Genomic DNA, 24,852 nt, shown 5'->3' with positions numbered 1-24,852 from the left:
AAATATGTTCTTTAAAAGTTTTAGCATTTTATATGTTATATTTTAATATATAATCAATCTGGTATGTGTATATACATTGCCTATGGTATGAGATGAGGTATATTTTATCTTTAAATTATTTCTTATAATATAAAATCCATTATTTAAGATTCAAGGATGAAAAAGATCAATCAGAGTAATAATTGTTTAATAAGGTAATTATAAAGTAAGGGCAAGGTTGAGAGTAACTAACAAATTTTGTGAAGCACCTTTCCTTCCGTAAACTTGGAGAGGTAAGAGGTGAAATAACAGAGAGCCATTATGAAAAACTTGTAGGAGAAGGTGACCTAACTGAAGTTATTCCCACCAAAAGCATGTAGAAACCAACTCACGGTCTAATAGAGTCTTATAGGAAGGATTAAAACACCTTACTCTACTCTTATATATTCTAAGTTCATCTCTTTGGTGTCCCTTTCTGATGGAACTCAACAGGAAACCACATAACAAGGGGACTTATCATGCAGCCTACAGCTTAAGTCTCACCAAAAGGTGAAAGATGGAGAAAGGAGCCAATATGGCAGCCATTGGTTACATAAGGCCACCGAGTATTTGCAATGTGTCTAGCCTGAATTGAGGTGTGCTGTGTGTTAAATAGACATTAGATTCCAAAGAATTATTAGCACAAAGAAATAAACATGAAATATCTTACTAACAATTATTCTCTTTGCAAATTATGTTGGTAATCATTGGGTTAAATGAAAATATATTAAAATTAATTTCTCTATTTGTTTAAAAAAAAGAAGTAAAGGAGAACAAGGTAACATTCTGTATCTTGATGGTAGTACTATATATTCATATATATGTCATCATTTTTTATATTTATGTTATCAAAATTCATATAACTATAAAGCTGAATGGGGTAAATTGTACCATATATAAACTATATCTCAACAAACATGACTTTAAAAATAAATTTAGTTCATGAAGTATTTTAACAGTATTGGGCACATACTAACCACCTGATAAATAATGGCTATTATTATTCATTGAAACAACCAGCATCAAGCTGTTTCATAGTGTGGTAGGGAGGGGGAACATGGGAGTAATAGACCAACTTTAGATAGGGAAAAGGGGTGGGAATGGAAAGGAGGGGACATGGGGTTAGAAAGGATGGTGGAATGTGATGGACATGATTATCCAAAGTACATGTATAAAGATACAAATGGTGTGAGTATACTTTGTATTCAATCAAATATGAAAACTTGTGCTCTATATATTGTAATATGAATTGCAATACATTTTGTTGTCATATATAACAAACCAGAATAAAAAAAGAAAAAGAAAATGTGAGGAAACAGGCAAACAAATCTCCCTGAAAAATTCACAGTTTCCATCAAAAGAACCCACAAGTATGAAAGTGGAAGAAATTCCAGAGAAAGACTAAAAACTGATTATTAAAATGTTCAATGAACTTAAAGAAGATATAAATAATTAGTTGATAAAGCAAATATAGGCTGGGTGTGGGTGGTGCAAGCCTATAATCCTGGAAACGTGGGAAGCTGAGGAAGGAGGATCGCCGTGTTTCAGGCCATCTATATAATCTAATTTGTGGAGATGCTTCAAGTGAATTTTAAATTTGAGCTATTGTGACTTCATGCCCAAGAGTTCTGATTTCTTTTTTTTTAATCTTTCTTTTTTTATATTTATGTGGTGCTGAGGATCAAACCCAGTGCCTCACGCATGGTAGGCAAGAGCTCTACCTCTGAACCACAACCCTAGCCCCTGCTTTCTTTTTAATATCTTTATTTCTTTATTGAAATGGTCTCTCATTTCCTGTATTTGCTTTTGTTGTTGTTGTTGTTATTTTATTCAAAGAAAGCCTCATTTTGAAATGTTTTCTCTTCAAGAAATGAAGGTGGTAGAGGAGATTCCTCTAGTCTCAATAAGTTGTCATACTGCCTCCAAAACGTATCAATTAAAAAGCCAAAAAATAAGATGTTGCATTTCTTCCAAAACAACTTAAAATATATTAAACTTTTCTAAGAAATAATTTGTTGGAATGAGGTGTCTGGATTAAACAGGTATATGCCACTGAAGGAGAATACTTTTTTCTTTTAAATTTATAGTCACAAATGAACAAAATGCCTTCATTTTATTTGTTTATTTTATGTGATGCTAAGGATTGAACCCAGTGCCTCACACATGCTAGGCAAGCACTCTACCACTGACTCCCAGCCCAAGCCCCTGGAGAACAGTATTTCTAAGGTGCTACTTTTTGCTTAGGGTACTTGAAACTGACTTTTAAACACATGGAGATTGAATAATACTCTTTTATATAATAGTTTTTAATAATACTCTCATAGAAAAAATGAGAGAAGAAATTCTTAGAAACAAATGAGAACAGAGATACAATGTACGAAGAAAATTCTAAGAAGAAAATCGATAGCACTGAGTGCCTACATTAAAAGAAAATAGAGGGGCTGGGGATGTGGCTCAAGCAGTAGCTCGCTCACCTGGCATGTGCGGGGAGCTGGGTTTGATCCTCAGCACCACATAAAAAATAAAAAGATGTTGTGTTCACTGAAAACTAAAAAAGTAAATATTAAAAAAATTCTCTCTCTCTCTCTTAAAAAATAATAGTAAGAAGAAAATAAAAAGATTCCAAATGAATAATCTAATACTCTACCTCAGGCCTTAGGAAACAAAAACCAAACTAATTCCAAAATCAGTAGAAGACAGTGAATAATTAAGATCAGAGACAAAATTAATGAAATTGGGAATTCAAAAAAATAAAAAGGATCAATAAAACAAAGAGTTGTTTCTTTGAAAAGAATAAACAAAATTAGAGATGAAAAAAGAGATATTACAAACATTTTTGAAATCCAGAATATCATTTTGGAAATTTATACATCAATAAACTAGAAAATCTAGAAGACATTGACAAATTCCTAGACACATATGATTTGTCCAAATTGAACCAGGAAGATAGAGAAAAAATAAATAGAACAATATCAAGTAATAAAACTGAAACAGCAATTAAAAGCCTTCTAACAAACAAAGGCCCAGGACCAGAAGGATTTTCAGCTGAGTTCTACCAAATCTTTAAAGAAGAACTCATTCCAGTCTTTATCAAATTATTCCATGAAATTGAAAGGGAGGGAACATTCCCAAATATATTCTATGAAGCCAGTATAACCCTGTTACAAAAACCAAAGACACATCAAAGAAAGAAAACTATAGACCAGTATCTCTCATGAACATAGCTGGAAAAATTCTACCACATTAAAAAATACATCAAGAAGATAATACAGCATGATCAAGTGTGTTGCAGCCCAAGGATACAAGGTTGTTTCAACATATGCAAATCAATAAATGTAATGCACCATATACACAGAATTAAGGACAAGAATCATATGATCATCTCAATAGATGCAGAAAAGGCCTTTTATAAAATCTAGCACCCATTTGTGTTAAAATATGCTTGAGAAAATAGGAACAGAAGGAATTTACCTAAACATAATAAAGGCTATATGTAACAAACCCAAAGCCAACATCATACTGGAGAAAAACTGAAAGCATTTCCTCTGAAATCACAAACAAGACAAGGGTGTCCACTCTTACCACTACTATTCAATATAGTTTGTGAAACTCTTCCCAGCACAATCAGAATACAAATAGGAAAAGAAGAAGAATTATATCTGTTTGCTGAAGACATGGTCCTATATCTACAAGATCCCAAAAACTTCACCGGAAGACTTCTAGAGTTAATGAATAAATTCAGCAAAGTATATGAGGTCAAATTCATAAATAAATAGCTTTCCTATACTCCAACAGCAATTATGCTGAGAAAGACATCAGGAAAACTATCCCATTCACAGTAACCTAAAAAAAAATTAAAAAATTAAAAAAAAAGCTTGGGAAATTATAGAACATTGAAGAAAAAAATTAAAGAATACCTTATGATGGATCGAAAGACCTCTCATGTTCTTGGATAGAATTAATATTGTCAAAATGGACATATTGCCAAAAGTGCTATGCAGATTCAATGCAATCCTATCAAAATACCAATGAAATTCTTTTTAAAACTAGAAAAAAAAACCAGTTAGAAAATCCATTAAGAAGAATAAATGACCCAGAATAGCCAAAGCAATCCTGAACAAGAAGAGCAAGGCTGGAGGCATCACAATACCTAATCTCAAATTATACTATAGAGATATAATGTCAAAAATAGCATGGTATTGGTATCAAAACAGACATGAAGATCAATGGACTAGAATGGAAGACAAAGAGGCAAACCTTTATATACTTACAGTCATCTGATACTTGATGTAGGTGCCAAAATAATATGTTGGAGAAAAGACAGATGGTTCTAGGAAAACTGGTTATCTATATTAAAATAATGAAATTTGATCTCTCTCTCACCTTGAGCAAAAGTCAAATCAAATTGGATCAAAGACAGGAATTAGACCAAAAACTTTACAAGTGCTAGAAGAAACCATAAGGGACAAAATATTGATGCTGGCACTAACTTACTTAGCAAGACACCTAAAGCTCAAGGAGTTTGCCAGCTACTCCTCTGATAGAAGATTAATATCCAAAATATATATTTTAAAAAACTCAAAAAGCTTAATATAAAAAACTCAAATAACCCAATCAGCAAGTGGGCAAAATAACTAAACAGACATTTCTCAAAAGAAGAAACATAATGGTCAACAAATAAATGAAAAAATGTTCAACATGTCTAGCAATCAGGGAAATGCAAATTAAAATTTCACTAAGATTTTACCTTATGCCAGTCAGAAAGACAATTATCAAATTTATTATTATACAAATAATAATAAATGCTGGTGAGGATATAGGGAAAGGTACACTCATACATTGTTGTTGAGACCAAAAATTAGTACTACCACTCTGGAAAGCAGTGTGAAGATTCCTTAGAAAACTAGGAATGGAGCCACCATTTCGACTCAGCTATCCCACTCTTTGGTATTTATCCCAAGGAACTAAAATTAGCATACTATAGGGCTGCATCATATCAATGTTTATAGAAACACAGTTCACAATAGCCAAATTATGAAACCAGCCTAGATGCCCATCACTAGATGAGTGGATCAAGAAAACAACACACACACACACATACACACACACACACACACACACACACACACACACACACACACCATGGAGTTTTACTCAGCCATAAAGAACAAAATAATGGCATTTGATAAACAGATAGAACTAAAGAACAATGTGCTAAGTGAAATAAGCCAGAATCAGACAATCAAGGGTCAAGTATTTTCTCTCATATATAGAAGGAAGAACAAAATAAGGGAAAGAAGGTGGGATCTGGATATCATAAAGATATTGGAAAGATCAGTGAGTGCAGGAGGAGGGATGAGAAAGGGAAGGAAATGTGGAATGAATTTGACAAAAAGTATGCTATGTTTATACATACATACACCGCAGTGAATTCCACCTTTATGTGCCCATAAAGCACCAATCAAAAACAAACAAATAAATGAATGAAAGAAAGACCAGTAGAGTAGAGGAAGGAGAATAGGAAGAGGGAGGAGGAGAGTGATGGGGAACACCAGGGATTGAAATGAAGTAAATAAAATTCCATGCATTTATGATTTTGTCAAAATGAACCCAACTGGACTGGGGATGTGGCTCAAGTGGTAGCGCGCTCACCTGGCATGCACGGGGCGCTGGGTTTGATCCTCAGCACCACATAAAAATGAAATAAAGATGTTGTATCCACCAAAAGTTAAAAAAAATTAAAAAAGTCTCTCTCTCTCTTAAAAAAAAAAGAACACAACTGTTACATATACTTATAATGCACTAATTAAAAAAATCTTTTCCCTTCATACTAGCAGTTATTTTTGTGTGTGAAAACTGAAAATACAGTAATTTATAATATGATCACAGTTATCACTATCATAGCACATATCCTCACAGACTAAGATACATTGATATAAAAGTGGAAATCAGGCTGCATATGCAAATTTGTATAACTGCTACTGGCTTTTATCTCACTTACCATTTATAACAAACATATACCCACTACCACTCCTGTGGCACATTTCTAATGTTTCTTGATTTATATAGCATGTGGATACAACAAAAGCTTATTGGAAGCAATCTATATCTTTTTTTACTGTTAAAATATCATTTAAAGACTTTTACATATATCCTTGATCATTTCCTTAAATAGTTAGAATTAAACTTATGAGGCATAACCTCTTCTCTTCCTTTCCATCTGAAACATATAATTGTTTAGATGAGCTTCTTTGACCAAGGAAATGGAGAGAGACAATGTCTTGGAAGGTTATGCACTGTATGAGGTTTGCAAAATTTGCATAAACTAGATGAATGAATTGATCAATCAATTGTTCAGAAAATTCTCTTACTTAAGAAAGGCATTTCATGACAAATGCTCTGAAAGAGAAACTAGGAAAACTACTCCATTTACAATTGCCTCAAAAAAAAATCAATCTAACAAAAGAGATGAAAGACCTCTACAGTGAAAACTACAGAACACTAAAGGAAGAAATTGAAGAAGACCTTAGGATATGGAAAGCTCTCCCATGCTCTCTGATAGGCAGAATTAACATTGTCAAAATGGCCATACTACCAAAAGCATTATACAGATTCAATGAAATTCCTATTAAAATCCCAATGTCATTCCTAATAGAAAGAGAAAAAGAAATCATGAAATTAATTTGAAAAAATGAGACCCAGAATAGCCAAAGCAATCTTTATCAAGAAGAGTGAAGCAGGAGGCATCATAATACTTATACTATAGAGCAATAGTAACAAAAAAGGCATGATATTGGCACCAAAATAGACTTGTAGACCAATGGTACAGAATAGAGGACACAGGGGGCTGTGGTTGTGGATCAGCGGTAGAGCATTCACCTAGCATGTGCAGGGCACTGGGTTCAATGCTGAGCACCACATAAAAAATAAAATAAAAGTATTGTATCCAACTACAACTAAAACAAAATATTAAAAAAAAGAATAGAAGACACAGAGACAAACCCACGTAAATATAGTTATCTCATACTAGACAAAGGTGCCAAAGACATATATTGGAGAAAAAATAGCCTCTTCGACAAATAGTGCTGGGAGAACTGGAAATCCATATGCAACAAAATGAAATTAAGCCCCTATCACTCCCCATGCACAAAATTCGATTCAAAGTGTATCAAGGACCTAGAAATTAGACCAGAGAGCCTGTGTTAAACAGAAGAAAAAGTAGGCCCTAATCTTCATCATGTCGATTTAGGCCCCAACTTCCTTAACAAGATTCCTATAGCGCAAGAAATAAAATCAAGAATAAATAAATGGGATGGATTCAAACTGAAAAGCTTCTTCTCAGCAAAAGAAACAATCAGGTAGGTGAAGAGAGAGCCTACAGAATGGGAGCAAATTTTTACCACACTCATATCAGATAGAGCACTAATCTCTAGGATATATAAAAAACTCAAAAAACTTAATATCAAAAAAACCCCACAAATAAGTCAATCAATAAATGGGCCAAAGAACTGAACAGACACTTCTCAGAAGGTGATATATAATTAATCAACTAATATATGAGGAAATGTTCAACATCTCTAGCAATTAGAAAAATGCAAATTAAAACTACTCTTAAGATTTCATCCCACTCCAGTCAGAATGGCAGCTATTAAGAATACAAACAACAATAAGTGTTGGTGAGGATGTTGGGGAAAAGGCACACTTATACATTGCTGGTGGGACTGCAAATTGGTGCAACCAATCTGGCAAGTAGTATGGAGATTCCTTGGAAAACTTGGAATGAAACCACCATTTGACCCAGCTATCCTACTCCTCTATTTATCCAAAGGACTAAAAAACAGCATGCTACAGTGACACAGCCACATCAATGTTTATAGCAGCACAATATACAATAACCAAATTGTGGTACCAACCTAGATGCCTTTCCATGGATAATTGGATAAACTATGGTATATATACACAAATATATATTACTAAATAAATAAATATTATTAAATAATATTTATTTTAGTAAATAAATATTACTCAGCATTAAAAGAGAATAAAATTGTGGCATTTGCAGGTAAATGGATGGAATTAGAGAATATCATGCTAAGTAAGCCAATCTCAAAAAAACAAAGGCTGAATATTTTCTCTTATATGTGGATGCTGATCCACAATGGGGGTAAGGGGAGAGCATGAGAGGAATGGAGGAACTTTAGATAGGGCAAAGGGGAAGGAAGGGAAGGAGGGGAAGGGAGGGGACCTGGGGGTAGGAAAGATGGTGGAATGAGATAGACATCATTATCCTAAGTACACGTATCAAGACACAAATGGTTTGACTCTACTTTGTGTACAACCAGAGACAAGAAAAATTGTGCTCCATATGTGTACTATGAAATGAAGTGCATTCTGATATCATGCATAACAAATTAGAATAAATAAATAAGTTTTTTTAAAAACGAAAGGCATTTCAAATACATTCCAGCAAAATGCAATAAACAAAAACTGCTGGGTCTATAAGAGAACAAACTAGTAAGCCCATTAAATACACTCTGTGAAAACACAACAGGGTGCATCCACGAGGTCTCACAAACCACAACATTATGTGTACTTCTGAACAACCCGAAACCACCCAAATGTCCTTCAATAAAGGAATGGTCAGGCAAACTAAGGTACAGACACACTATGGGAGAGCATATAGCAGTAAAGGATAATGTATTTCATCTTCTGAAATAAAAGTGAAGAGACATCCAAAAAGCAAGAAAAACAAGTTACAGTGTAATTTTTTTTAAAGAAGTAGTTAGACACAAAACCTTTATTTTATTTATTTATTTTTATGTGGTGCTGAGGATTGAACCCAGGGCCTCGCATGTGCTAGACGAGAGCCCTACCACTGAATCACAACCCCAGTCCTACGATATAATTTTTAAAATCTACTTTTTAAAAATATTCAAAATGATGCCCTAGATTTTCAGAGACAATAGGTATATGTATAAAAGAAGAAAATAAAAATGAGGGAGGTTGTACAAGCACACACTTTGAAGCCAAGATATTGTCCCCTTGGAAGCATTGAAAAGATGACCAGGACTGGAGGGTGAAGGATTAAGGAAGGGAATTAGCCTTTTTTTTTTTTTTCTAAAATGTGTTAAGGAGAGTATTTGCAGACATTATCTGTGTAAATAAAATGCTGGTTTGTGTGGGTTATTTCATTTATGCAGTGTGCGAAAGTGGGTGAGGCAGAGCATTAAATGTGGCTTCAGGGAAAGTCCGGGGCAGGATGGTACCTCCCAGGCCAGGTAAGGAGACCACACCACAGAAGAATGACATCATCATATTTGTTTTTAAAACAAAATATTAGAGCCTAAGTCCTTAAGAACTTAAAATAACTAAAATCTTACTCCCGCCCCCCACCCTGCCAAATAGCAAAAACTTTCATACATCTCTCAAAGAAACCAAAAAATCTAGTAGACTAAATAGAACGACGGCCATAGAGGATTTGAGTGGCACAGTTGATCAGTGCTAACAACGCTCTTTTACTCTCGGGACTCACCACATCTTCCTTTTCAAACACGTGAACTGATCACAAAATATTGACCACAAAATCACCATAGATTTCCAGAGCTTAGAAATAATACAACCCATAGTCTGTGACTCCAAAGCACTGGAGTTAGACATTAGCAATGACGAATAGCCCCAAATGAACACTACTGAAAGGACTATCCACCTTAACATGGCTTTTTCAACACACGGTGATTAGAACAAGGGGGCAAACTTCTCAAAACAAACCCAAATGGATACTAACTGAACTCCTTACATCAAAACAAATCGCAGATGGATCAAAGATTTGAAACTTTAAAAGAAAAACAAGATAATTTTTAAAATGATTTTGCTGATGAAAAACTTTTGCAAATATAACAGAGAGACTAAAAACTACTTAAGATTGATTTTGTCCTTAAACAATAAGTAAAATATTTTGAAAAAGTAACCCAAATAAAATTTAAAAGTAAACTTTGCAGTAGGGAAAAAAACAGCAACATACATGATTTTTATGGGGGGGGGCTAATTTTCTTAAGTTTCCTGTAAGTCGTTTTTTTTTTTTTTTTTTTTAAACGAAAGAGGCCATTAACCACAATACACAAGCAAGTTAAGGATCACAAGACGACAGTTCACAGAAAAGTACCGGTAACTTTCAATTTTAAGACAAACAGATTTTAAGCCTTTGAAAAGATGTTCAATTTCTTTTCTGTTTTTGAGATGGGGCCTAGCTATGGTGCCCAGGATGGCCTCAAACTCAGGATCTGCAGCTTTAGCCTCTCAAGAAGCTGGGATAATAGGCATAAAAAAAAATCTTGCCCGGCTAAAATGCTCAAGTTCATTTACAATAAAATATATATATATTGAAATTATTACAATAGGCCATTTTGGCAAAGTACAAAAATTACAATACACAGTGTTGAGATGGTGGAAATAAAAACACGTAGGTATAATGTGTTGTTGTTTTTCCAGTACTAGGGATTGAGGCCACTGGCCAATGAGTACCACTGAATTATGTCCCCAGCCTTTTTAAGTCTAAATTTTGAGACTTCTTGACTCAGCCTCCGGAGTCACTGGAAATGATAGGCACACACCATGATGCCTAGTAGGTAGTATAATTTGGCCTTCTCTGTTGAAATATAAAATGAACCTGGAACCTACAATTTCAGGATTCCGATTTAATTTCCTACATCCACTTAAATATAAGTGTAATAAAAAGCAGTACACTTACATTGCAATATTAGTTGAAATAATAACTGGCCAAAAACAACTATTTATCTGCATAAGAAGGGTTAAGTATGCTAGCATACACAAGGGAACTCGATTCAGCTATTAGACAAGATGGGAAGATAGGTTGTATATTTGTTGATCTACATAATGAATTAATTTGTATATTCACAGATGATGGGTCTATTTGTGTATTCCCAGATCTCTGACTCACACAGGAGTCAGTGGTACCTGAGGAAAGCAGAGCTGTGGACCTGCATATGTATGTGGGGAGAGTGGGGGCGAAGTGAAAGTAAAAATTTTTGAAGTGCTTTTTGAAAATTCTTTGCCCCTTTGCACCATTTTACCAACTGCAATTTTGACCAGGTGCCTGCATTATGTGTTCTAAATGTACTTACACTTAAAATCTCTGAAAGACCTATTTTCATTTATATGCTAGAAGATATAAACTATGTCCAGTTCTGTTTGATAGCATTAAATCAACTGTTCTTAAATTTTTAAATCAATTTTAACCTCTGTTAAAGTCCAAAGACAAATACCTAATAATACCTATATTTCTAGAATTATTTTAGGAATGCAGATCACATTCAAGGGATAATGCAGGCTTTCTCAACAGAGAGATACCTTTGGAATAAAGCAAGAAATACTCAATCAAGAGATAATGAGGGGCTGGGGATGTGGCTCAAGCGGTAGCACGCTCGCCTGGCATGCGTGCGGCCCGGGTTCGATTCTCAGCACCACATACCAACAAAGATGTTGTGTCCGCCGAGAACTAAAAAATAAATATTAAAAAATTTCTCTCTCTCTCTCTCTCTCTCTCTCTCTCTCTTACTCTCTCTTAAAAAAAAAAGAGAGAGAGAGAATGAGGACCATCTCAAGAATGAGAAGCAACCAACCTAATATTTCACTCCTTTTCCTACCAAATATTTTATTCATATACATTTTCCATTATGTTTGAACACAACACATTTCTGCTGTATAAGCAGGTTTTGTCACTAATAATATTTCAGGAATATTGTGATATCTTTATTTTTTTCTTCTACAACGTGAATTTCAAATTCATAAAGCACTTAATGTATGGATGGACTATGATTTACATAACCAGCCTCTTGTTACATTTAAAATGATTTTAAGATGCAAATCTCTGAATACATCTCTAATTATTTTCTTAGAATAATTTCCTGGAAGTAATATTATCAGATCAAAAAGGAGTGAACCTTTTTAAGATTCTTATTACATATTCAACAGCATTTTCTGACATCATACAATATAATAATAATAATAATATGTTCCAAGGCTGCAGTGACATGATGTGTGTGTTTTGACACTTGTCTCCTGTGGCCATCTTAGCTCACTCATCTCATTACCTTTGCAATAATATGGCAATGCTTTTTAAGCGGATTTTCTATCAAATCATAAATGACATTTAGCAGGGAAAATGCCTAGGAGGATTAGATATATTTAAATATTTAGATATACTCCATGTATGTATGGTATGTCAAAATACCTTCTACTGTCGTGTATAACTATTTAGAACAAGAAAAAGGGGGGGATAAATAAATTTTTTTTTTAATCTCAAGATTTTTAAAAAATCTTTACAGCAGTTGCTATAAAGCTTCAGATTTTATTCTAAAATGTTACAAGTGAAAGGCAGTGAGGGAATTCAATGAAGAAAGGCTAATAATCATAATATTTTAATGGCTAAAATTACAAAACAAAAAAAAAATCTTAAAAGTTAAAAATAACCAAACCTACAAAAGCAGGAGAATTTAATAGATGCACTCTAGCAAAGAGCAGGTCTGAGCCTAAGGAGCCAGGGCTAGAAGCTGAATCAAACCCTCAGGCTTTCGTTCCAGAGTCTGGACTCTGCCACTGCCTTACAGTCACAATGAGGATGAGGTCTGCTAATCTCATTGAATAACCGAGCAGCATTCCAGCTCCTTAGTGATTTGGACAACTACCTCAAAGTGCCGGGGCAGAAGGCAAAACTCACATGACAGAAGTCTGTCTGTCATTCAAAGCTTGAGAATCTCTGAAAGACCTTCTCAGGGCCAAACTCTAAAGGGATACTACTGCTACTGTTTCCAGTTCTGGGTGACCCCGAAGACCATGAGCTCCCTAGAACCTAACAAACTTCCCCTCTGCACACAAACATACCGACACCAGGGCCCTGAGCCTAGGGTACTAATGAACCAGTAAAGGCAGTCCACCCTCAACAAAATGTATAACTAACCCTGTCATTTGTAAACCAAATGCAATTTATAACTTCGCCTGTAAAATGCTTAATCCTTCAAAAGTACACATTGGATTTTTTAAATCTGTGCTCCCTCTTCTATCATTTTTCTGGGCTGGTTCGTTTTTGTTAATTTCTTAAAAAGGGTTGAACTGCTAAAAGTGTGTGTGTATGTGTGTGTATTGGTGGGTGGGGAACCGTAGCGACCAAATCAGTTCAGATTTAAATTTCAATGTTGGTTTCTTTTCTTTGGCGAGTTTGGCCGGGATAAGGATGAGGCCTACTATAGACAGCTGTACCCAAGTACAAGAACTTTTCAGAAACCCCTAGGACTGCACCAACCTAAGCTGGAAGGGCCTGGGGATCTGGATACTGTGTGGGGCCCTCAGCAAATCCCACAACTCTCATGGCTTCCCCATCAACACTCAATACACGGACCGCCTCCAGGGCCACATGGCCTCCAGATCCCACATTCGGCAGCCCCAGAAAGCTCTAGAATGAAAGACCTTCCTCCCCGAAGCCTAGCCAACCTTACCAGAGGCAAATCCTGGGTCCCTCACAACAGCAGCACCTTCCTCGCAGGTCTCTTCTATGACTGTCTGTGCATCTAAGACGGGAGGCAAAAGCGAATCAAAACCTGAAGGGGCAGAACCTTTTATACTTCCTGCTTGCTGAGTCACAAACACTATAGGAAGAGGGCTGGCTCTGAGCAGCTTGAGTGGCACTGTCTACTTCTCCAGCTGAAAAAAGCAGGCTGGGGTGTATGGAGCACAGCTAGACAGGAATCCTGGACACCTAACTTTGGTCTGGCTGCGACTTTGGATGAGTCATTTAACTTCCTGACCCCATTTCCTCCCTCCACATGAACAATTTAGACCAAATGATAACCAAGAACACTTTCTCTTCATGTTTTAGAATCTTAAAGATTTTTCTGTGCCAACCAACATGACTTTAATTTTTTCATTCAATAAATATTTCATGAATTCGTTCCAGCACCAGAGAAGGAGTAATGATATCTAGAATATTCCAAAACTGCCTACAAATCAACAAGAAAAGGGAATTCTGTAGTGGGACAACAGGTATGAACATGGAATTCCTGGTTGCAGACACTCAGCGAAAGTGTAGGAAGACATGCTTAAATACATTGGCAGCCTGCAAAATGCATTTGTCCCTGTTGGTTGGCAAAGGTTTTCAAGTTGGATCAGGCCAGGGATTGGTGGGTAGGTGGGGCTGTGGAAGGTTTAGGGCTTGGTCTGATAGGCATCACATCCCCACCAGCAACTCCTCTGCCATGAACCAACTATGTTCTCATATTGTCCTAAGTATTTGTGAGAGCTGGAAATGTGAATCTGATTTTTATGCATTGTATACGTGCACCCAGTTACCACACCATACCCCAAAAAGGTGTTCAAATATTTGTGTCAATCTAAAAAAAATAAAAAGACTTGGCATCGTGTAACAACAAGCACTAGTTTGAAATTGGTACCCGCAAAGTCCATAGAACCGGAAGAGCAGGGTACTGTATTCAAATATTATGTGTCAATTTAAAAAAATAAAAAGACTTGGCGTCATGTAACAATAAGCACCAGTGTGAAATTGGTACCTGCAAAGTCGATAGAACCGGAAGAAAAAAAAAAAGAAAAAATAAGAAATGAAATGAGCAAACTAAAACATGTGAAGATAATTGTGAACACTTAGAGTACCTGAGTAGTGCCTGTCAGTATTATTAGTGGTTGTTGTTTGACAGGCCTTCTCTCCTTCAAGTTTTACAATGCTCTTGGGATGTATTATTTAATTTAATGATGAGCAAACAGAAGTACAGAGAAATTACTTGCCCAAGGCCACGAGTTTTAAAAGTAGCATACATATCCCCAAACACAGTGTGAAATTGGTACCCGCAAAGTCGATAGAACCGGAAGAAAAAAAAAAAAAGAAAAAGTAAGAAATGAAATGAGCAAACTAAAATATGTGAAGATAATTGTGAACACTTAGAGTACCTGAGTAGTGCCTGTCAGTATTATTAGTGGTTGTTGTTTGACAGGCCTTCTCTCCTTCAAGTTTTACAATGCTCTTGGGATGTATTATTTAATTTAATGATGAGCAAACAGAAGTACAGAGAAATTACTTGCCCAAGGCCACGAGTTTTAAAAGTAGCATACATATCCCCAAACACAGTGTGAAATTGGTACCCGCAAAGTCGATAGAACCGGAAGAAAAAAAAAAAAAGAAAAAGTAAGAAATGAAATGAGCAAACTAAAACATGTGAAGATAATTGTGAACACTTAGAGTACCTGAGTAGTGCCTGTCAGTATTATTAGTGGTTGTTGTTTGACAGGCCTTCTCTCCTTCAAGTTTTACAATGCTCTTGGGATGTATTATTTAATTTAATGATGAGCAAACAGAAGTACAGAGAAATTACTTGCCCAAGGCCACGAGTTTTAAAAATAGCATACACATCCCCAAACATACTTTGATATAGATTAATTCAGGGACTCATGAAAAGCATTAGAGAGCTGTCCTAGAAGATCAAGAGGGTGAGAAGGAAGGAGAGGGCTGTGGGTGTCAAACAGGAGGACTCCAGGCATCTCCAGCCCACAGAATGATTAACTCAGATCCAAACAAAAGAGAAAACAAACATGAGTCCATCAATAGAGTTTTCTGCAATTCTCCAAACTGGTTCAGAGACAGTGTCTTGGGCTGAGGCTGGGGAGACTGTAGGGACAGAAGTGCAACAGATTCAAAGAGTGTCAAGGCAGTCACTGTGATTCAGAGGAACCAAGGAGATGTGGACACAGCAGAATGTCCCCCGCTGGGCAGGACAGGGGGAGGCCTCTGGGTTTCCAGTAGAAGAAGCCACCACTGCACCAGGCACTCACCTGATCCAACCTTTTCCGGAAACATCCCAGTCACCACGTCCCCCAAACTGCCTAATTCCAAATGCTTCAATATCCAAGACTCGTCCACAGGGGAGAAAATCCCCGAAAAACAGACTGGTGGGGGGCGGGGACTCCAGGAAGAAGCTTTCTTTTACTTTCGATCACTCTACCGGCTTGTCTGCCTCCTCCAGCTCCCTTCTTCCTGTTTCTCTGTTCTCCCGTCCAGAATGTACTAGTGAATTTAGCAGGATTTTTAAAAATTACCAGAGATAAAGCAAGGAGCACCTGTGAAAGAAAACATTTTCTTCCAGCAGAAGGGCAGACTCTGGTCTTTGGCAAAAGAGAAAGAAAAATTCTCAGTCAAAAGAACCAGAGTCAACTTTACACCCCAAACTGGAAGGACAGAGAAGACTGGCTCCAACAGGAAACTTTGAATATTTAAAGGAGCCTGTGCTGATTTCCAGCCTCTCCAGAGGGAAATGACAGCTAATTCAATGCACCCACTGCCAACAAGGAAGCCGGGCATACTTTGTTGGAAAGCATTTTCGACTCTGTTTAGTATAAATAAATAAAACGGCAAATTTTGTGCTGGTTATTCTTTGCAGTGAGTCCAGGGGTGGGATTTTCCCTCTGTGCCCTGGTCCAAATCTCAGCCTGAAATCATTGACCAGCCTCTTCCCCAAGATCATATCTCAGGGGCTCTTCTTAAAGGATCAAAGCTGGTCTGTAGCTGAAACGTGGGAAAGCTGTACACTCACTAAAAGGAGAAGGGGTTCTGGCCCAGTATGGACAAAAATACTCGAGTCCCTGGCTATGTTCTCAGAAATTGTAGCTCATGTGATTGTCCAGGTGAGCCTGGAATAGAAGTCATGTGAGTGTGATCTGGCCTAGTCCCTGAGCCCCACACCCCCTCTTTGCCACTCTCAACCTGTTTCCTGTTTGAATTTCTCCTTTTGCCTTCAAATTGTGTACATTTTTATAAACAAGGCAGTAACAACTAGAGCCACAACTGTACACTGCATCCCTTTTGTGAACTGTGACTAATTCTCACAGTAGTACAGTAGTGCAGGGGATTATTCTCCCATATTATGGATGACAAAACTGAGGCTCAGTCACATGGATTGAAACACCATCCCAAGACAAGGCTTTTCCCACTCTCTGATAGGACTTGAGCACTTTAGCACTCCAGGGGTGGAGGAGGTGTAGACCTAAACTTCCTCTCTCTCTTCCACAGACTTCCAAATTGCCAGTTTCATTAACCACCTTCATAGATGCCATCTTGTTCCTATGAAAGTTGTGGTCAAGTGGAACATCTGGGAAAAGGGATGTGAGATGCACCACTGGGGCTCTCCTGGCCTCGGCACTAGAGGCTTCTCCTCTCCTATACTCCATCCCGCCTTACATGAACTTCTGACTTCCATTCATACACTTTGCCGCCTGTAGGGACTTCTGGCTGGTTGACCCTGTGGTAAATAATGACATTTATACTCTCAGCACTATTAGAGTATTTCTTTTATAAAAGTCATGTTGTCACCTGCCTTTCACCTACCAATGAAGATGCACATATAGGTATTAGTAAGAGATTTCCAAGAATTCAAATATCCCCATTCATTGAGCACATGGCACTATACCAAGTAAGATGGTGTTGTGGTTTACATGTGGGGTGTCCCTCTAAAGTTCATGTGTGAGACAAGGCAAGAAGGTTTAGAAGTGAAATGATTGGGTTATGAAAGCCTTAACCCAATCAGTGGGTTAATCCCCTGACAAGAATTAACTGAGTGGTGACTGTAGGCAAGTAGGGGTAGCTGGAGGAGGTGGGTCATTGGAGGCATGCCTTTGGGGTATATATATATATTTTTTAAATATATTTTTAGATGTGGATGAACCTTTATTTTATTCATTTATTTATATGTGGTGCTGAGACTCGAACCCAGTGCCTCACACATGCTAGGCAAGCACTCTGCCACTGAGCCACAACCCCAGCCTTGGGGTATATGTTTTTTGAGCTGAGCTTAGTTTCTCTCTCTCTCTCTCTCTCTCTCTCTCTCTCTCTCTCTCTCTCTCTCTCTCTCTCCTTCTTGGTGACCACATCCCCAGCTGCTTTTGCCTCACACATGCTAGGCAAGCACTCTGCCACTGATCCACAACCCCATCCTTGGGGGTATATGTTTTTTGAGCTGAGCTTAGTTTCTCTCTCTGCTTCTTGGTGACCACATCCCCAGCTGCTTTTCTCTGCCACACCTTTCTACCAAGATGTTTTGCCTTGTTTTGGGCCCCAAGGAATTGAGTCAACCATCTGTGGGCTGAGACTTCTGAAACTGTGAGCCCTAAAACTTTTCCTCCTTAAAATTGTTCTTGTCACGTCTTTTGGTCACAGCAATAAAGAAGCTGACTAAAACAGATTGGGAACCCCAAATAGGCAGATAATCAATCTCATTCTCACATTGATTGCCAGGTATGATATTGCTAACTCTGCTCACATGAACATGTGCTTCAAGCATATGTTGAGATAATTGAATCAGAAAGTGTCCTGCACAATTTGTCTTTGACCCTCACTGAGATTGTTAATAGTACTACTTTAGCTTCAAAGGCATGACAGAGCCTCAAATTCCTCAAATAATATTAGAAAAATGCACCCTTTCTGTTGGCCAAGGAGAGGGCTATTTAATTGGCAATGACTCATTTTGTACCTGGATCAACAAGCTTGCCAAAGTAAAACCATTGACAGGCTTAGGAAAAATTCTCTCTCTAAAGTAGACCTAGTGGATTACCTTTTCTTGGCTTGTCCATGTTGGAGCTCGGGGTTATGCTGTATCCTCCAGGGAGACTTTATCATGCTGCTTGGAGTGATCTTGATCATGACCCTGGTCTGTTGTGACCTCAGACTATTAACCTGATTCAGCACACAGGCAGGCCCTCAAAGACCAACCCATTTGGATCCATGAATTATGGAGATGATTATAGGATTTTTCTACCACAGTGTCTTAAAAGGATCCATGATAGAATAATCTATGTTCCTCTTATGAGTTTCAAAAAAATCAAAAGATGAAGTTGAGGAGTCTGGTTTTAGGACCAAATCCTATGTTAGAATATTTCTGGCCTGACTATAGGCAATTACAAAGGCTTTACCTGGCAGGCCTCCCAAGGGAAAACTACCCTCCCCACAGAAGACTCGGTGCAGAGGCAGTGGGTGAGTGTCTGAAGGGAGGCACAGCCGGGAAACTTCTGTTCTCCTCAAGTTGACCACAGCTTATGAGTGTTCAGTGAACTTCAAATCCTCTAACTCGTTGGAGTGTGATGATTTTTATCAAGTTAGGACTTTTCCTTTGGAACCAGGCACAGTATCACACACCAGTGATTCTAGCTACTTGGGAGACTGAAGCAAGAGGATCACAAGTTCATGGTCAGTCTTGGCAACTTAATAAGACCATATCTCAAAATAAAAAATAAAAAGGACTAGTGATGTTGCTCATGGTAGAGTGCCCCTGAGTTCGGTATCCAGTCCTAAAAAAAAAAAAAAAAATTACAGAAGAGGCATTACATTATTCAAAAAAAATTTCAGGTTTTCTGGAGATGATTATAGGATTTTTCTGCAACAGTGTCTTAAAAAGAAATTATTTATGTTGTGCTTGTGGATTCAGGGGTATGTGCATCTTGCAAACTGAATTGGGATCTGGCTATAAATATAACCAGCCCATGTGGAAGAATAGAACATTCTGAACCACTTTTATTTTAGAATGCTGCCTGATTATAGAATTGCAAACAAAGCCAATTAAAAATTGAGTTAGAAAATTTTTTTCTTTCTGTCTACCTCAATACAGAAAATTTCCTGAGTGTAAATTGATCAAAAATTTCTTTTTATTACTTATTAAATGGAAATGCAATTTGACCTTTTTATGTATATGAATTCTTTTTCATCATTTTATCAATTTTATTTTATGGTGGTAAGAACATTTAAAAGAAATGTAACCCCTTAATAAAAATTTTCAATGTACAATACAGTGCTGTGGATGATTCTGTACAATGTTGTACAGAAAATCTCTAGAACATACTTATCTTGTTTAACTGAAGCTTTATGACCATTTCACCCGCTCCCCAGTTCCATTTTTCAATTGCATAAGTTTGGCTATTTTAGATAGCACATATGAGTAGAATCATGCAGTATTTGTCTCTGTGACTGGCACATTTCACTTAGCACGATGTCTTCAAGGTTCATTCTTGTTGTCACAAATGGCAGAATGTCCTTCCTTTTTAAGACTAAATTATATTCCATTTTCTTTTATTTTCTTTTATTTCATTCATATCTTGGTGGGAATTTATGTTGCTTCCACAACTTGGCAATTGTGAATAGTACTTCTCTGAATAGGGGAGTGTGATATACTTTTTTTTTTTTTAATGCTAGGGATTGAACCAAGAGCCTTGTACATGCCAGGCAAGTGCTCTAATATGGAGCCATATCACTGGCCCCTGTAATATACTTTAAAATCAGGGGGTATAATACCTCTCTAACTTTATTCTTCTTCCTCAAGATTATTATTAGCTTGAGAAAATCAAAGATGGTGGAATAGAGGAGGTCATGTTCCTGGCTGCCCTGTGGCATGAAATCAAGAAAGCAGACAGGCAGCTTCTCTGCAAGGTGGGTGAACAAAATAAAAGTGGGATGGGGGGGGGTACTTACTAGAATTTAAAACTGGACATTCAAAGCAGACAGGGAACATAGGGGGTTGGATATAATTGAATAAGGAAAAAATTCCCAGAGGCACAGCTGCTGCCACAGCCAGCAGGAAGCTCCAGCCATAGAGGTCCCTCCATGAGCATAGTAGAGAGATAAGGGAATTAAAGGAACCCACATTTCAGGGAGGCTTGAGGCATGTCTGGGTACAGAGCGTTTAAAGACCAAGGTCGTTGCCCAACAAACCTGATGGATTTGATGCAGGATGTTCGTGGGTGGAGGAAAAAAGCCTCCATCTCTCCAGGCAGCATGTGGAGGACAAAGGAAGGAACAATTTTGCAGCTGTGTTGTGGGGACCAGCAACAGAGGAAGCCAATTCCTGGCAAACTTGAGTTTGGCCTGAAATACAGGCCCAGTAAACACACACAGCTTGGCCTAGACTGTGCTTAAGTGACTAGAAAAAAATCAAACATGGAGAGGGGTTCACATAGGGGACAACTGGTTGCAGAAACCCACTCAGCTCTACCTCTCCCCCTCCAATCCGACTACTTGCAGAACTGGCTGGGAGAGACACATCTGGCCAGGAACCTGGAAGGGCAGGCACAGGGGAAATTGGAGACTGAAAGCGAGACAAGGAAACATGAGGTCTGCAGGTAACCTAGGGAACTAAGAATTGGCTCCCCTACCACTCAAGTGGAACCCAGGGGAAATCCCTGGGGTAAAGTCTTCTAATGTGGACCAGCAAGTAGTGAGTGCTGGAGGTGTGCTGATATCAAATCTCCAGACCAAATAGCATTCAGCAAAGAGGCTGGAGCCCATCAAGCTTAAACCTGGCCTCCAGGAACTCTCACTCTAGCATTCCAGACGGTGGAGCTTCACACTCCAGAAGACCCCACCTAACACTGCTAAGAAGAAAAGCTGAGAATATTTTGAACTCCAACAGAAAGAATTCTTTAACTTTTCATCAAGATTTTTAAAATTTTTTTTTCACTAATTAATTGTGACCTTAATTGTACATGGATATTTGTAGATTTTCCTCCCCCCCCTCCTCATCTCTAGCATTTTTGAAGCCAGTTATTTTACATGTTTTAGTTTTTTGTGAACTAGGATGTTTGATTAATTTATTTTAGTTTTATTTGGTATTCTTTTATTAAAAATTTTTTTAGTTATACATGGACATAATATCTTTAGTTTATTTATTTTTATGTGGTGCTGAGGATCAAACCCAGTGCTTCACATGTGTGAGGCAAGGGCTCTGCCACTGAGCAACAACCCCAGCCCCTTGTTTTTATTCTTTTACTTTTAACTTTTAAAAAATTATATATATATATATATATATATATATATATATATATATATTTATTTATATATATATTTATCCTACCTGTTTCCCTTGATTCTCTCTTCTTCTGCTAACAGCCAATATCAATTGTTCTCTCTTTCACTCTTACTTTAATCTTTTACTTCTGTCTTCTCACCTCCTCCCTCATAATCATCACATCCTATATCACTTCTGTTCTCTCCCTATCCACCATTTGAAACTTTTACAAACTTGCTATTTATGTTATAGGGAATAACTGATCATATCATTTGTTTATTGTGATAATTATTTTTGTATACATCATTGTAGGAACTATTTGGTTTAATGCTGTAAATTGTTTGAGCTGGTTGTTGTTATCATTTGTCTCCCCCTAAACAGGAAGGTACTGGAAACCTTCAGGAACATGATAAGTCCACAGGGTAGAAACTCCACTCCCTCAGATCCATAGTGTTAGATAGGTAGATACACAAAAATCAAGAAGGAAGGGAACAAATTGCCCCAAGCAAACCAAGATACTCCAATAACAGAATCCATTGACACTAAAGTGGAAGAAATGTCAGAGAAGGAGTTTAGAATGTACATAGTTAAACTGATCTTCAAAGTAAAGGATGATGTAAGAGAGCAAATACAGGTAGCAAAACATCACTTCAATAAAGAGAGAATCTGAAAAAAAGAAAAAAAAATCCTTGAAATGAAGGAAACAATTAAATAAACCAAATTTAAAATTAAAGTGAATGCATCACCAACAGATAAGACCACTTGGAAGACAGAATCTCAGGCAATGAAGACAAAATATATAATCTTGAAAACAGAGTTGACCACGAGAGAAGATGTTAAGAAACCAAGAACAGAACTGTCATGACACATATCAGTCAGGCTCACTCCAGTCAACTGGGCTGGCATGAAAAAATCATACAAAGACAGAGAAAATAGCTTTTTCTTTGGATTCTGTGACAGCTCCTCTGACCCAGCTTCCACAGAGTGGACAATGCAGGCAGGAAAGAGAGAGATGAACACCTTGAACCCTGGTTTTATTGGGCCAGGCTGTTTGAAAGAACATTCCATCCATATAAGGCAAAAGAGGTAATGTTACAAGGGGCAGCCCACTCCCAAAGCTGTGCTCCTCTGCTGAGCAGAGATGGGGATCCACCTGCTTCCAGGTGAGGGAAGCCAGTCTCCACATTTCCATCACTCAAAGCTAGGGGTGCTCAGCTCCTATGTGGCAGCTCCTGACACAGAACTTCCAAGGACTAAGGGATAACGTGAAAAGACTAAATTAAAGGTTTATCCAGATAGATAAAGGAACAGAGATACAAGGCTGGAGATGTGGCTCAAGCGGTAGCCAGCTCGCCTGGCATGCGTGCGGCCTGGGTTCGATCCTTAGCACCACATACAAACAAAGATGTTGTGTCTGCCGAAAACTAAAAAAATAAAAATAAAAAAATTTTTAAAAAGGTGCAGAGATACAAACCAAAGGAATGCACAATCTTTTCAATTAAATAATATCAGAAAATTTCCAATCAAAAGAATGAAATGAAAAATCAAATACAAGAGGTTTATAGGACCCCAAATGTGCAAAATTACAACAGACCCACATCAAGTCACATTATAATAAAAATGCCTAACATACAGAATATGGATAGATTTTTAAAGGCTGCAAGAGAAAAGCATCAGATTACATGTAAGGGGAAACCAAAAAGGATCTCAGCTGATTTCTCAACCCAGACCCTCAAAGATAGGAGATCCTGAAGTTGGGTGGGGTAGAGAGTAGGGGGCGGTAGTCGGGGGTGGTGGGAGAAGGAGGAGGCGGTGAATCACTTGTAAATGGCGCCCAAGCAGGACCCGAAGCCGAAATTCCAGGAGGGTAATCGAGTGCTGTGCTTTCATGGGCCTCTCCTTTATGAAGCAAAGTGCGTTAAGGTGGCCATCAAGGACAAACAAGTGAAATACTTTATACATTACAGTGGTTGGAATAAAAATTGGGATGAATGGGTTCCAGAGAGCAGAGTGCTCCAGTACGTGGACACCAGTCTGCAGAAACATCGAGAACTCCAAAAAGCCAATCAGGAGCAGTATGCAGAGGGGAAGATGAGAGGGGCTGCTCCAGGAAAGAAGACATCTGGTCTGCAACAGAAAAATGTTGAAGTGAAAACCAAAAAGAACAAACAGAAAACACCTGGAAATGGAGATGGTGGCAGTACCAGTGAGACACCTCAACCTCCTTGGAAGAAAAGGGCCCGGGTAGATCCTACTGTTGAAAATGAAGAAACATTTATGAACAGAGTTGAAGTTAAAGATTCCTAAAGAGCTAAAACCATGGCTTGTTGATGACTGGGACAAAAACAGCTCTTTTATCTTCCTGCAAAGAAGAATGTGGATTCTATTCTTGAGGATTATGCAAATTACAAGAAATCTCCAGGAAACACAGAAATAAGGAGTATGCTGTTAATGAAGTTGTGGCAGGAATAAAAGAATACTTCAATGTAATGCTGGGCACTCAACTGCTCTACAAATTTGAGAGACCACAGTATGCTGAAATCCTTGCAGATCATCCTGATGCACCCATGTCCCAGGTGTATGGAGCGCCACATCTACTGAGATTATTTGTACAAATTGGAGCAATGCTGGCCTATACACCTCTAGATGAGAAGAGCCTTGCTTTATTACTGAATTATTTTCATGATTTCCTCAAGTACCTGGCAAAGAATTCTGCAACTTTGTTTAGTGCCAGCAATTATGAAGTCACCCCTCCTGAATACCATCAGAAAGCAGTGTGAGGAGATGTTCTTCATTCACTTGTATTTGGATCTCTGTAAACACATTTTTGTTCTTAGTCCTACTCTTGTACAAATGATGTACTTTGAAGATGTTAGTGTATAACAAAATTGATGTTTGTTTTCTATTTGAATTTAAACAGAGAAAATAAAAGGGGTTACTGCTCCTTTTTTCCTTTCTTTTAATTTCATTTCAAAGTTGCTACCAGTGTATT

General features: G+C 37.6%; 1 protein-coding gene and 1 pseudogene across 1 annotated transcript in view; one reads left to right on the top strand and one right to left on the bottom strand.

The window, feature by feature from the left end:
• Positions 1-15,914, bottom strand: part of Casp8 (caspase 8) — a 43,602-nt gene extending 27,688 nt beyond the window's left edge. The window contains exons 1-2 of the mRNA XM_026405355.2: positions 15,871-15,914; positions 13,530-13,601 (exon numbers count right to left, since the gene is read on the bottom strand). Of these exons, the coding sequence (XP_026261140.2) occupies positions 13,530-13,601; positions 15,871-15,895 (97 nt within the window). The 5' untranslated portion in view covers positions 15,896-15,914. The remainder of the gene's footprint in view (positions 1-13,529; positions 13,602-15,870) is intronic.
• A 7,773-nt stretch (positions 15,915-23,687) lies between these two features.
• LOC113194310 (mortality factor 4-like protein 1 pseudogene) lies at positions 23,688-24,640 on the top strand (annotated as a pseudogene).
• Positions 24,641-24,852: the final 212 nt, after the last annotated feature.

The sequence above is a fragment of the Urocitellus parryii genome, chromosome 1 (genome assembly GCF_045843805.1).
Source record: "Urocitellus parryii isolate mUroPar1 chromosome 1, mUroPar1.hap1, whole genome shotgun sequence".
In the NCBI taxonomy this organism is placed as follows: domain Eukaryota; kingdom Metazoa; phylum Chordata; class Mammalia; order Rodentia; family Sciuridae; genus Urocitellus; species Urocitellus parryii.
This window is presented reverse-complemented; position numbering and strand designations above follow the sequence as displayed.